The sequence below is a fragment of the Aptenodytes patagonicus genome, chromosome 7 (genome assembly GCF_965638725.1).
Source record: "Aptenodytes patagonicus chromosome 7, bAptPat1.pri.cur, whole genome shotgun sequence".
In the NCBI taxonomy this organism is placed as follows: domain Eukaryota; kingdom Metazoa; phylum Chordata; class Aves; order Sphenisciformes; family Spheniscidae; genus Aptenodytes; species Aptenodytes patagonicus.
This window is the reverse complement of record NC_134955.1, coordinates 10,779,607-10,793,589: the sequence shown is the minus strand read 5'-3', so window position 1 is coordinate 10,793,589 and position 13,983 is coordinate 10,779,607. Positions and strand designations below refer to the sequence as shown.

At 37.9% G+C, this 13,983-nt stretch overlaps 1 protein-coding gene across 6 annotated transcripts in view; it reads right to left on the bottom strand.

Moving 5' to 3' along the window:
• Positions 1-13,983, bottom strand: part of BTBD10 (BTB domain containing 10) — a 30,279-nt gene that overhangs the window by 9,959 nt on the left and 6,337 nt on the right. Inside the window, exons 2-3 of one of the 6 annotated variants that reach the window (XM_076343947.1) lie at positions 13,777-13,878; positions 12,923-13,081 (exon numbers count right to left, since the gene is read on the bottom strand). The exons of 1 other annotated variant lie outside the window; for it this stretch is intronic. In XM_076343947.1, the coding sequence (XP_076200062.1) occupies positions 12,923-13,023 (101 nt within the window). In that variant the 5' untranslated portion in view covers positions 13,024-13,081; positions 13,777-13,878. Of the gene's footprint in view, positions 1-5,798; positions 6,128-12,922; positions 13,082-13,776; positions 13,879-13,983 lie in introns of those variants that run through there. 4 more of the 6 variants (XM_076343946.1, XM_076343949.1, XM_076343948.1 and 1 more) reach the window with 4 other exon arrangements.

The window sequence follows — 13,983 nt, the reverse complement described above, 5'->3', positions numbered from 1 at the left end:
ACATGTTTTGAAGATTAATATTATCCACCTCCATTTTCTTTGTTGTACTCATGTTTATATTTACAAACATGAACAACGATTTGGAACATTAAGCAGACAGCAAGAATTACCTGTTTATTGCTGTGTGATCTACAGAGACACTGCCTGATCAGTTGAGCCTGCCTGTGAACCTGTATTCACAGAAATCCCTTCCAGAACAGGTAAGTCAAATACAACTGAGCATTTTATTTTTATTCTTACTGTTAAATCAAATGTTCTAATGAAACCATAAAATTAAGAGTTAGGAGTATTTTTTTCCAGTGAAACCTGTTTTGGAAAACCCTTCTCAGAGCACAGGCTTTTAGTACTGACTTCACTTTTATTGCAACTTGCCCTTTACAAAGGTGGTCAGCCTTAAACTAGTTGATACATCAAGACACACCAACCAAGGGTTTATTTCTGAACATTGTTTTTTAAATTTTCAGTTACTCTCAGACAGAACAACAGTAAGCCACCACAACCCAGCCAGCGAACATATGAACTGTATTATTAAAGCCAAGACCTACAGCACTGTCAGTAACAAGTAGGACATTTGTTCTAAACTAGCAAATTTTAATGTAACAGTTTAAGATTTTTTAGACTGTGATTGCTATGTTACATTCCTTAAATTAAGATACTGATTACACTTTGCAATTAATTATTAAACCTACCAACAAAACCAGTCAGTTTCAAGATTGAGTACTCTCAGAAACTATCTAAAAATTAAGTATCAACTTGCAACAGCTATTGTTGAATTTTACTAAAAATACTTACGCTTTTTATTTGTACTCTTTAAACCAGAATTTTTTATATCAGGACAGCACAGACATATCTGTGTCCTTACACCTCACTGGAATTCCTAAATCAGTTCCTTTGCTATTTGTATTTCAAGCGTGGACATGACAACACATCTTATTCATGGGTTTAACTGATGAACTTTCCAAAAGCCTCAGGTACTGGATAACCGAGACAGACATCTGCACAACTACAAGGTCTGACAGACAAAGAAGGGTCATAATTTCCCACAGGAGCCTCAATGCTCCACTTGCTCGCAGCCTGCAAATCCCACAACTTTTACCAAGAGACCTTAAATATGACTGCTAGGAATGCTGTAGGATTCAAGAACACAGAGAGGTAAGAATGATGACCTAGCTAAGAAAAGCACAACAAATTTTAAAAGCATGAACTGTACAAACAAGTTGAGCAAAATGTCCTCTTTTTAAGTTGCTTAGAAGTAACGACAAAAAAAAAAACTATTCAAAAAACTGAACATCTAGCATGACATGTTTCAGCTTCAGGTCTCAGTGACCGATAAGAAGAGGAGCTTAAATCAGAACAAAAAGGCTATGATAGATCTCATGCAGTTTACATTGGCACAAAATGAGTATTAGCACAATGCAAAGAATAAGAAATATATCTCTCAGCTAAGGAACACAAGCTTCTCCCCACCCCATTTGAATGAGGGAAGGATCTCTTATCCGATAAAGCAGAAAGTTTGGTGCAGAGAGAATCTACTGCAATACTGTTTCCTGCCAAGCTTAAAATATGCTGCAATAAGACAAGCATCTTTAGGATGTGAAGTCAGCCAAAGGTCTATTGAATCAGGTAAAAGAACTGCAAACCTTGCTTATGGCTGGAAATGCTCAGATTTACAGCCCAAGAATAAAGATGATCCAACCACTTTCATTAAAAGGAAACAGAATTTTCCTCAGGACTTCCAATGCAATTCTGAATGTATTAAGATATATAGCATTTCAGCATGGCCAACGTGTCTTCTTACTTGTTTTACTTCTCTATTAGAGAAAGGTAAATTCTGTATTATGAAAGTGAAACGTGCAAAAGTTTGCAAGAGTGAGATCTGCAAACCTTCCTTTCAAGAACATCAACAATTTAGGAAAACCTTTGCACCTTTTCTTCCACACATATACATGCATACAAGACATATGCATTTTAATAGGTACAAAATATGCCCAAAAATTATCAGAAATGTGGATTGCAGCCTATAATTAAAACCTAACGTGAAACCAAAGTCTGACCCCTGTTTATACATGATGATATTCATTACTACTACAGCTAAACTTCCCAAAAAATGGCCAAACTTCAAAAAAAAAAAAACCCCAACCAAAAAAACAACTCTATCTCATCTGCCCCTAAAGTGTTTATATTTGCACATCATGTTACAACCAACTATCCCACAAAGGGGGTGGGTGAGCGTGTGTGTATGTGTCTGTGTACCTGCGTGAAGTACTCAAACACATACATAGCAGTCCTGTGACAAAATATCTCAGCAAATCCTAATAAAGCCACGTGTGATCAGGCCTTTGTTAAAGCAGTGCTTCGATCCTAGCCCTGATAATATTTCTAGCCATGCTGTGAGAAACCAGAGTTTTGCAGGTGCCACATTTTATAGTATCAAAATGTATGACTCACTATTTCTCAACAGCTAAAGCGCTCTAGTTGCTTTAAATAAGGGAAACACATTAGAAAATGAAACTGAACCACTGTAAGGATATGCAGGCTTATCACGCATTTTGGCAGAGCAGACATAAATTACCCTTTAACAGAGAAGGCAATTAAAATGCGATTCTTAATCCAGAAAACTATCTAAAGCCACATTACCCTCTAAGCAGTGATTCAGAGCTCACACTGAAGTAGGGCAAGCCCTAGTTAATGATCTCTTTACACAAGTTGAGAAAAACAGGTGCTACAGGAAGTGACACTGACTCAGCTGGCATCGTACTTCCTCCTTAGTCACATCTGAATTAAGGACTAAACACGCCAGGCACGACTGTTTCAGCTATACCTTCCCAGTATCGGAGCTGGGGCTACTCCTACCTCGGTACATACAGCCAGCAAGCCTGGGAGGAGAGGGGCAGCGTGCAGAGATTAACGTGCCTCCGGCTGCCAGCCACGTCCATCCCTTCGCAGCACGGACACATGAACCATCAATTCAGCGCACCGCACTACAAAAAGAGGCAGAGGCTGCCAGCTGGAGGAGGACAGAATCCTTAAATATTAAATCAATTGTTTCTGAAACAGATACATTAGTAAATAATTTCAAAGAGCTGTTTGAATTGCAGGGGGCCACACCATTCATTTGCTCTGCTTCTGTGTTGTACTTTCCTCCCTTTAATGTACAGATTAATGCTAACTGTGAGACTGGCACATTATCTATTAGCCAGAAGATGCAAGATGCAAGCCAAAATTGGAAGATTTCTGAGAATTCAAGCATGTTTGGCTTGAGACAGCACCATCTGAATCATGAATCTTCACTCATCTTAATAACAGCCATCTAAAATGTCAATCTTAAATCTCATCACTGTTGAGTCACAGTACACACAAAAAAAAATTATTTCTTTGATCTGTTAGATATATACCTGACAAAATCTGAAGTTCCATTTGTTCAACAGCATGTGTACTCAGATAAATACTACCACTGAAATACAACTTTGCTCTACAATAAACAAGACAACTAAAATGACTTTGGATCTGAACAAAGAGAAAATAAAGAGGTGGAATCTAGCATGTCAGAAGATACAGTCACTGGCTTTACCCTGCAACATTTGACTAGGAAAACCGTGTCACTGAGCTACTGTATCAGTTAGGCTGAAAAAGGAGCTACATCTGTGGCCAGTACATATGAAAGACCACCTGTGTCTTCTATTTTCCTGTAAAGAGGCTTTAGAAGAAGTTGCAAGTGTTCAAAAAAATGAAGGCAGCAGAACTACCAAATAATTTTGATTTTTTTTTTTTTATAGGACTTGTTAACAATATCATTCCCCCCCCCCTCCCCCCCCAACAAAGCCACTGGGGACAGGAGGTTGTTTCTGCAGGGAAATGCAAAAACCCTTCACTCCATACCAGCAATGCAAAACTTGTTAGGAGTTACGTTATTTCATGCATTACTACGACCAAAACATTCACTCACTCTCTCCATAGTTTTAAAATACTGATTTCTTATGTTGCTAACTAAGACTTGGCAGTGCATTTTGTTCAAGAAGTCCTAACGTTTGTAGAAAATGGAACTTTAACTACAAACCTGTCCCCAGCGATGCAGGCAAGCCAAACTGGCATTCACTAGGGAGTTCCACAGTTGTGTTGACACAGCTACCTACCTACAGCAATGGAAAAGTGACCAACAAAAGCAGAGCTGCCCCATTTGCAAGAACAGGCAAACTGTTAGGAAGTATTGTGGTTCAAAGAAGCATTATGCAGACCAGATAAAACACCAGTACTTCTCAAACAGCAGTGAACCGCTGATAATTAAAAGTGCCAGGAAGCCTTTGGTCTCATGCGGCATCTGGCTGCCATACTATATTAATCTGTAATTTCAGCCTACAACAGTCAATGGTGCTCTGCACAGTGCATTACTTCAAGCCTCCAAGAAAGTCATTATAGTTTCAGATCTCTATCTCACTCTGAAAAGAAGTATTTGCAATGTCAACTTTCAATTAATTTCCCAGCCAATGACTACCAGCTGTGCACTGTGCTGTGGAAACCATGGGCAATGACTGAGGCACAACACCAAGCCTATAAGCAAAATTTTCTCCTGCGCGCTTAGTAACATATTGCATTTTATTTAGAACTGTAAGAGAGAGAAAAAAAATCCAATATTTTAAACCCACAGCCTCATTTCCTCATTCACTAAAACTGGAAAAAGCACCATATATGTAGACCATCTAGTACTGAAAAGTTTATAAAGGAAAGCTAAGAGAGTCTTGCTTTATCAATTACTTTCCTAAGGGGGTGGTGGTGGGGGAACACCCAACCCTATGAATACTGGTATATTTAGACAATCTTCACAAATTCAATATACTTAGGTCAGTAATAGAATTTTTCCCCCCCCTCAGTCAGGTATCAAGGAAGCTCTGCCTTTGTAAAGGGAAGAGGCATTTTCTTTAAAAGCAGCTGCCTCACAAAGAAAACCAAATAAGCTCAAGGCTTTATTTAAGCAAACCTATTTAATATGATGTAAAGGAGGAAAAAGAGTACCATCAAAATGGCACACTTGTCATACTGGTACGCTTCCTATTTTTGGTATAAGGGAAGAGCTGTTTTTAAAAAATGCAAATGCTCTTCAATTTAATGATGCTTTGGAGTCATGTGTGGAAGGACAGCTTCAGTTTGTCTTTATACATAACAACATATTGCTCTGAATATATTACTAATAATTAAAAGAAGTCATTAAAGGGAATTAATTCTACTGCTAAAACAATTAGCATGTATTCCAATACAAAAACTTCATGTGCATCCTACTGAATGCTGCCAAAAAACATACTTATTTTATAAAACAGGCTCTTGTCTACACAGAATTATGGTGCTAAACCAATATACTTATTACCCCCCAAACCACCCCAAAACCTTATCTAAATGAAAAGGACGTAGCAGTGGAATATTAACCAAGATTTTTACCCTTTTTTTCTCCCTTTATCTTCTAAAACTTCTATTAACTAAGTCTTCTTAAAATATAAACTTAGCTCCAATCCTTTCCTAGGATGATTCACATAATCAACACTTGTAGAATAGGGATATAGAGCTTTATCTATACACTAAGTTACAGATATAATGCTATAAGGCTTTAGAAGAAAAGAAATCTGCTCTGCTCATATTGCTAGGACTTACACAATGACAATGCTTATGCCCCTCTTCCTCCCCCTGAAGTCTGTTCTTTGTCAGCAGACATTTCAATTGACCAGTGCACACAAAGGACAGTACTTTTCCTTTTCCTCATTCTTCTCCTGAATAATGCCCACAGATTATTCCTGTTAACGGATACGCACCTTCCTCTTGTATCTATCAGGGAGGAAACACAAAAGCATGGAAATAATTTTGAAATCAGAGCACAAAGGAATTCTGTTCCTTCCAAGAAGGCAGCTTTGAAAGCCAGATCAGCATCCTTTGGCATTACTTGTTAAGTTCAGCATATTTGATATTTCCATCATTTCTTCAGTAGTTCACTGCACCATCAGCAAGCCTTACTTTTTCCTCCATCATCTTCCCCTCAAGGGTAAGAGATTGTAGCTATACAGTCCATTAAGTGTTCAAAGACGCAAACCCCTCTAGATATTAATTCAATTCAATTTCTAACAGTCACTGACTCAGCCATGCGTAGTGCAATACTGACGTCTGACCTCGCAGCCTCCTGTGAGCTGAATTCATACTTGCCGTTTCCCCATCTCTAAGCAGCCATTGGGTACCGCGATTGACAGGCAGGGTGGGGAGTGTGCGAGAGGAGAGCTGCTCGGTACCGTGCCAAGTACCATCTGCGAAGCTATTTCTAGTCCTGCCAGCTTGTCGGGTTTCAGCACACAAACACCACATCTGAAAAGGTTATTGCTAACTTTCTCTTGTCACATCTCTCATTTGTGCTCGTGATCATTCAAGATAGACAAATCCATGCAAGTTTCAGGAGACAGTTAATTTGTTCCTGTAAAGTCTGCCTGGATTAATATTTAAAATTTGAATTCACCTTCCACTGAGTTCATAAGCAGGTACAGCAATAGCCTTTTGAGAACAAGGCAGCACAGCCTCCATTTTTTAACTACAAACATCCCTCTTCCCAGCAAGTCTAAACCAGGGAAAATGTACTACGCTCTGTGACAATCTAAACATTAGTATGTAATTATACTAATCAGTATCTTTACTGTTCAGAAATCAGTTCACCAAGTCCTGATGTAGTGCATCTTCACATCAATAGGTCATCAAATGCTTGACAACAAGTCAAGCCCACCGAGCACAAAAAGCTACAAAGCAAATTAATACACGTGTCAGGATAAAATTTTCTAAAGGTTTTTTCTTTGGGGGAGGTTAAGTAAGCATTATGCTACAGCTTTTTTAAAATTTTTCTTTTTAGAATGTCTGTAGGCTGTTTTAAGGAGCCACAATACACTGGAGGAATAGTTCAAAAGCAAGTCTTACAATAAATAAAAATCAAGATGTCATAAGCGGTAGAGTGGAAATTAAAATATGATGAAAGCTGAAGGAACAAGGGGGATTGTTCAGCAAAAGACTGCTTTTATAAAAAGGAAGTCAGTAAGAAAAACAAGAGACTTGTGATTAGGAAGGCAGGACAGGATCGGCATTCTAGACTGAAGAGTCAGCTCTCTAGACATGGAAGGAAAATTTCTGCTCACACAATTTCAATTACCTGAGCCAGTGACTTTTCTCCTGGTTTTAGGGTCTTGCGAGGGTTCACACAACCACCCTCCCCATGCCCCAGGGGTAGAATAACCATCACAATCTCGTAAGCCTTTTCTTCCCTTCAAAATAAGCCATGGAAGACATGGCTATAATAAGCTGTATAGAAAGCATGCTGGAAAAAACCTTCTTTCTCAGGCATTTTTTTTGCCTCCAACAGAACAGTCCGCCAGCAGCAAGTGCAAGTGCACCCAGGTTCTTTCAGCACTGTTTCCCTATACAAGGTCTTCTCTCCATAGCATAATTAGCCTGTTTTGTTTCTCCTTTACTCCTATTTCAGGTAGAAAGAACATGCCATGGATGGATTAGCTCCTGACTCCCACAAAACTACCCCTCAGCTCAGGACATGCATCCATCAAAATCTTGTAGAAGCACAGTCCAGCAGTCACGCTTAACTTGGGGCTCCACCTTCAGTAAGGAAGCCCTCGGAAAGAATTCTCTCTGCTTAATTTGGGGAGTGCTACAGGATCTTCCCTCAGCTCAACACAGCAACTCTGTGAACACTTTCCTGCTCCAAAATTCTTAAATATTCACATAATTTTGGTCTTCAGTGGGCTCTCTCAATCATGAGTAATATATTTCTTAGTAATTCAGTTCCATTTCAGGAAGGAAACAACAAAAAAATCCCATGAGTGTTCAGTTGCCAAAGGGATTTTTCAAGCAGCAAGGAATTAACCTTTAGGTAGGCATACATTCACACCTTACAACTTCTGTCAAGCTACCCAAATACATGACCTCCATAAAAGAATATTAATTGCCTTTATTTATATACCAATTCCTACTCCATTTTCAAAATGGGATGTTAGGTAAAAATCAAAGTTTAAGGAACTCAGAAACATGTTCTCCTCCTTGGAACTGGAAAGTACCTCCATCTATTAAAAACCAGCTTCAGAAGTTCAAATTCAAAAGAACTGGGTCCAAACACTTACTGAACCTGTATCTAGCCATTATAGTTTCTACTCTCAGAGCAGAAAGGAGCAGACAGCAATGCAGAAGAGAGTTGTCCACAAAAATTCTAGGGCATAATAGTTCAGAACATAATAGCTTCACCTCTGAAGTGCTTTGTGTCTTAGTTAAAAGTCAGGGTCTGATCAAGTTTTGCATGATGCCGAAGTCCACCACAAATAATATCTGATTATATTTGGAAAAGATCATTTGTGTGCTGGATTTAGTGTGCAGATTTTTGCACAGAAAGTCAGTAAGTTTTCCTTCTCAGCAGTGTTCACAAACTGATGTTTCAGAAATGAAGGATGTCAAAAAGAAAATAAAAAACAACCCAAAACTGTTTAAGACCACTCACTATACCTTAGATACCTTACAAAAGAATGGTAGACTGATGTTTCTGAAAGCCATCACTGAGTGCAGCCCATTTTTCTAGATGCCAAGAACATCTCTTCCCAGCCCATCTCAGTTTCTTCTGAGGGCTTTACATCCTGGTGCCAATAAAATCTAAATGAAGAGCTCTTCATCTGCCAATACCAGGTTGCAATTAAGAGCAGGCATGTTTGCAGTTAACTTAAAGCAGATGATGCACGGTAATTTACAGACTATGACCTGAGCCCATGGCAAAAGTAGGCCTGATTATTTTCCTGTCATGCCTTGTGTAGGCCTACCCCATACTATAAAATGTTCAACTGCAGAAACCCAATTTACAAGAGAAATAAAATCCATCCTGCAGTAGAAAACAGATTATACATTTTGATATCATTCCAGAGATGAGAAGAGGACCCTTCTGGGGATGCTTCATGTACTTACAAAATGCTGAGGCAAGTGGCACTTCCATTCACAACCCATGAATGCATCCTCCCAGCATGCAAAAATAGTATTAGGGAAAAAAATTCTCAGCATTCAGCATCTGCACAATAACCCGTCATCTATGGAAATTTTTTCAAAGAAGTTCAAGATTTTCAAAGATTCAAGAGGTTCAGGTGTCATGACAACAGAATCACAGCACAGCCACATTTTGTTCATTAATGCAGTAGGGCAGACAGGACTTTGAATCTAATGCTATCTAAATAGAATGAACAAACAAGGACCTATCAAATGGGACTAAAACAGAAGCAGATTTAGTAAATTAAATCTGGGACAAATCTTAAGGAAGAGGGCAAATTTAAGCCACAGATTTTTCACCACAACTCCAGAGAAAGCACTTAGTACAACAGAATTAGAATTAAAGTCTTACAACAACAACAAAAACTACAGCACTATAGAGAAATTACATGTGGGAAGCTAATAACCAATGAAAAAATTATATAGAAAACACAGAACAGCAATACCTAATAATGAAAATATGAATTCACAGACCATTTACTTGAACCTTAGCCACCATTTAGTCCACACGTGGTTCCTGAAAGTTCTCTTCCATCTTATTTGGGTACTTAAATAAAAAGTATCTCAAAGACTTTTGTAATAGCTTGGTCAAACAAGCCTGTTTGTATTGTCAGTTACAGTTAGCTTTAACACCATATAATTTTATCCTGTCTTTGGATTTATACCAGGGATCATTTGCATTATATTTTTGGTCCTTATTTTCTGAATCTCTCCCTTCTGAGTTTTCCGTTACATTGCCCACCTCAGAATAAGTAAGAAAAAGGAGGAGAGAAAACAATGGTACAACTTGCCAGAAGTTTCAAAAATTGGACACTCTCCAAACTAGAAAGAAAAAGATACAATGCTAACCTGTGTAATTAATACATACACCCCCTGAGACAGTTTTGCCACACGTCCTTTGCTTCAAACAGACGGCACAGTGAAGGGAGCTGAGTCTCGTGGCTATCCTTGCTGCCACATAAGGCTTACACACAGAAGGACAGCTCACAATCATAGATTATGTTTTCTATGAGTCTAGAAAATTATCTAAGCTATTTTAAGAATGTTAAGGCTGGAGGATTAAACACTCCAAAGCACCAAGAAGTGACCAGCTAAGCATCTACCTTAAATATTACTCCCTTGTTGAGATTTATTATAAAGTTCTTATTTCACCATTACACTTCTCAAACCTGAAGTATTTTTTTTTTTCCTTATGATAACAAGGCATATTTTGAAAGTGCAAGACAAATAAGACTTCAGTATTCAAACCTTTTAACAAAGCAGTTCTGTTCAAGTTATACCATTAAACCTTATGTCTCCAAAAGCATTTTTCCCCTCACACTGCATTTTTCACACAGACTTTCAATTGACGCTTTTTCTCCAGACAAGTAAGTCAGAAATTATAGTAATATGTCTATATTCAGCCACCCAAAATGCAATTATTTTGTTTAGGCTTTTGAATAAAGTACACTATTTTCCAATAACTGGATTCTCTGAAGTAATCAAGTATCTCAAAGGAACAAGGTAACAAAATATTTCTCCTTAATTTATTCCTTATTCTATTATGACCTCAAACTATTAGTTGGATTCTCAAAGCTTTCCAAAATGGGTCTACGTTACTGGGGGGGGGAGTAGCATATGTTAGCTTGAATAATGTATCCCCACCATACAGATTAAAACCTTCCATAAAACACTGGCTGTTCAGCATGTTATTGGAAACACAAACTGTGTTTTGCCAGAAATATATCCAACTTAGCTTCAATTATTTTAGTGGCACAGATTTCATACCTTCTGATGTGTGAACCTTGAATTCAGATCATACGAAGTGATCAACAGCAGACTTTCTGAAAGGCACTGGCCATAGCCTTCCTTGAGTTAACTCCTATCAGCATCAAATAATCTTTTCAGAGAGCTGCACAGCTTTTTATTTAAACACTTCCCCAAAATAGATAATCCACAACAGACCACACATGGTAAGACATGTGCACTGTTTGGACTGGATTTACCTAGCTTCAGCTTCCAGTTACTACACTTTATTAAAAATTTGCCTACTGACTAAAGCTCATCATCATAATGCTGTTTCTGCAAAGATCTTTAGACTGATCAAGACGTCATTATTTAACCTTTGAGTTTTCCCTGTCTCGAAAGATATTTAGTAACTTCTATGTCTTCAGAATCCCCTCTAATCCAAATCCTCCCTGAACTGCTGATACCAGACTTCCAGTAACTCCACTATACATCCAGCAGCTGCATTAGCCCTTTTGACTGTATGATGTTACTGGAGGCTTATGTTCAATTGACTACCCATTGAGACAGTGTTCTTTACAGTGCCAATACTACCAATGATCACGAGTTGATGTAGTCTACAAAAATGGCCTACATTCTCTGTTCCTGAATGTTTAACTTTGTATTTAGTCATATGAAGAACGCATGGTTATTTGCACCCAGTTTATCAAACCACTCAGATCACATGCTATTAATGAGTCCTTTTCATTATTTAACGCTCCCCCATCACGGGTCATCTGCACCAAGATCAGTTTTAGGTTTTATTCCGGATCACCAGTCATGGGAGCTAGCATGGGATCAGAGATGAACTACATGAACTGGACTCAGCAATGAGCCACCCATTTACAATCACACTCCGAGACCTGACAATGAACAGTCCTCAACTCATGTACAATGCCCTATTATATCTATATTGTTCATTTGCTGATACTGCGCCACATTTTGATCCTAAATAAGAAGCACAGATCAACCACTTACCAGTTCATCTGGTAATAAAAATTCATCTTAATAAAAACAGCAACTGTACAAAGCTAATTCCATAAGCCTATACTGCCCAGCAGCAGCAGCCACCCTCTTCGGTTCTGTGTTAACCATTCCATTATTCACATCACAGACAGGCCTATAATTATGTGGGTCTCCCTGTGAGCCTTTTAATTATTGGTGCACTCTTTTCCTGCCCTCTTGGATGTCTCACAATTATCCAAGATTTAATGACAGGAAAATAACCCACAATATCAATTGCCCATAGAATACTTCGGGCAATGCTTGAGTCCAGTTTATCTGAATCTATGCAATAAAAATGTGAATTAAGTTGCTGTTATTGAATGTGCTCCTTAGCTCTTTTCCCATCATCTTGCAAGTGGAAAAGCTTAAATCACTAACAATTTTAGCTAGCTAACAGAGATGTTTTAGTTATATTTAGCACTTCTAAAAGGGCAAAGTACTTGGAAGATACACACGTATTTGGATGCTTATATATATTTCCAGCAACGTGCTTCTTCACATACATTTGCTAGGTAACCAACTGCTTTGCTTAGTTCATTTTTGAACACTATATGCTGGAAAAACACTAATTAACTTCATAATGTCTTCCAATCAAGAAGCATTTAAAAAAAACATTCTTACAGTGAGGGATGCAGGCAAAAACAAGATCTGACACAGAGCTTTACAAAGTAAGTGCTATAGAGCGTGATACTTGCATGCAAGCAGCTATTACTTATCATCGTGAACAAGTTGCACATATTTTAAGTATGCTACTTAACAGAGAGTATCAACAACTAAAAAGTGATGAACAGGAAGTAAGTCCTAGTAAGCACCCCCAAAAAAATTCATATATTTAGTCACTCAGCTGGTGTCTTGATATGCACACAAAGCATTTAGTTTTTAAAAAAAAGACTACAATCCCACTCATGGCAAAACAAATCTAACCACAGATTAGGGAAGCTGACAAATCAGTTAGGTTAGAAAATATCTTTTAAAAGAATTAAGAAGTATTCCTTTTAAGAAGAACTACAAAATTTATGACAGGACTTGCCACAACCAGATACAGTAGCCTTTAGAATAGACTTTTATTGTAGTTTTTGAGATGCAATAGATGGTACATAGCACCTACCTTGAATGTTTACAAAGTTTACGAGGTCTATTATGCAATTTCCGATCCCAATTCTCTGGATCACTGGAGTTACTGTCATAAGGATGAGGCCGTCCTGCCATTCCACTGCCAGCTTCCTCACACTACTGCTCTGAAAAGCACACATGCAGCACTCACAACCTACATTAAGAGAGCAGTGTTTACCTTTAAATAATGCCACACAGGGAAAAAAAAAAAAAAAATCAGACATGCAGAATTTAGTGTTGTTAGGTTTTGGTTTTTTAAATAAAGATTACAGAAAATAGGGTATACTGAAGCACAACTTCTAAATTGCATGACAACAATATTCTATACATTTTGCTGATAACTGCGCTAAAAAGATTATTTTGTTATAAGAAAAAGAGTTCTGTAAATGTTGGCAGACAACTTCAATTTTGCCACAATTAATTTCACTGTGTCCAAACAGAAAAGTCACTGGTTATAAAACACAAGGCAAACACATCATAATTTTCTTTCAAATGTATAAAGTTAATTCAAAGAAAGATCCCAACTGTAGAAGAGAGACCAACAGGTTTACAATTTGAATGGCTGCCCAAGAGGAAAAGAGAATTAAGATTAACAAAGTTGTATCTGAGTCCTTACTCCAAAACGGAATCAACAGCAATCCTTAGAAACACTCAGTGTAGTCCAGTTTCACCAACTTTTGCAGAAAAGTCACAAAAATTTAATAGAAAAATAGACAATATAAGCCTACCCTTCCTTGACTGGGATCCAATATTATGTTTAACTCCCACTAAAATTCACTCATAGATAAAACAACCATGTGACTGCCAATAAAGATAGCCAATCTTAAATGACTGGTGTTCAAGTCATACCTATAAGTGACACCTGTGTCAAGAGAGCTGTATAGTTCAGAATGACCTGGTTACAAAAATGAAAAAGTAGCCACAAGTGAACAGCTGATGATTGTACAGCATCTGGAAAAAATTGAATTACAGATAGGTAAGCCTACTAAGTAATGGAAAGATAAGCCTACTATGTTTCTCTAAAATTTTAAGCTAAATATTTTAGAAACATCCTAT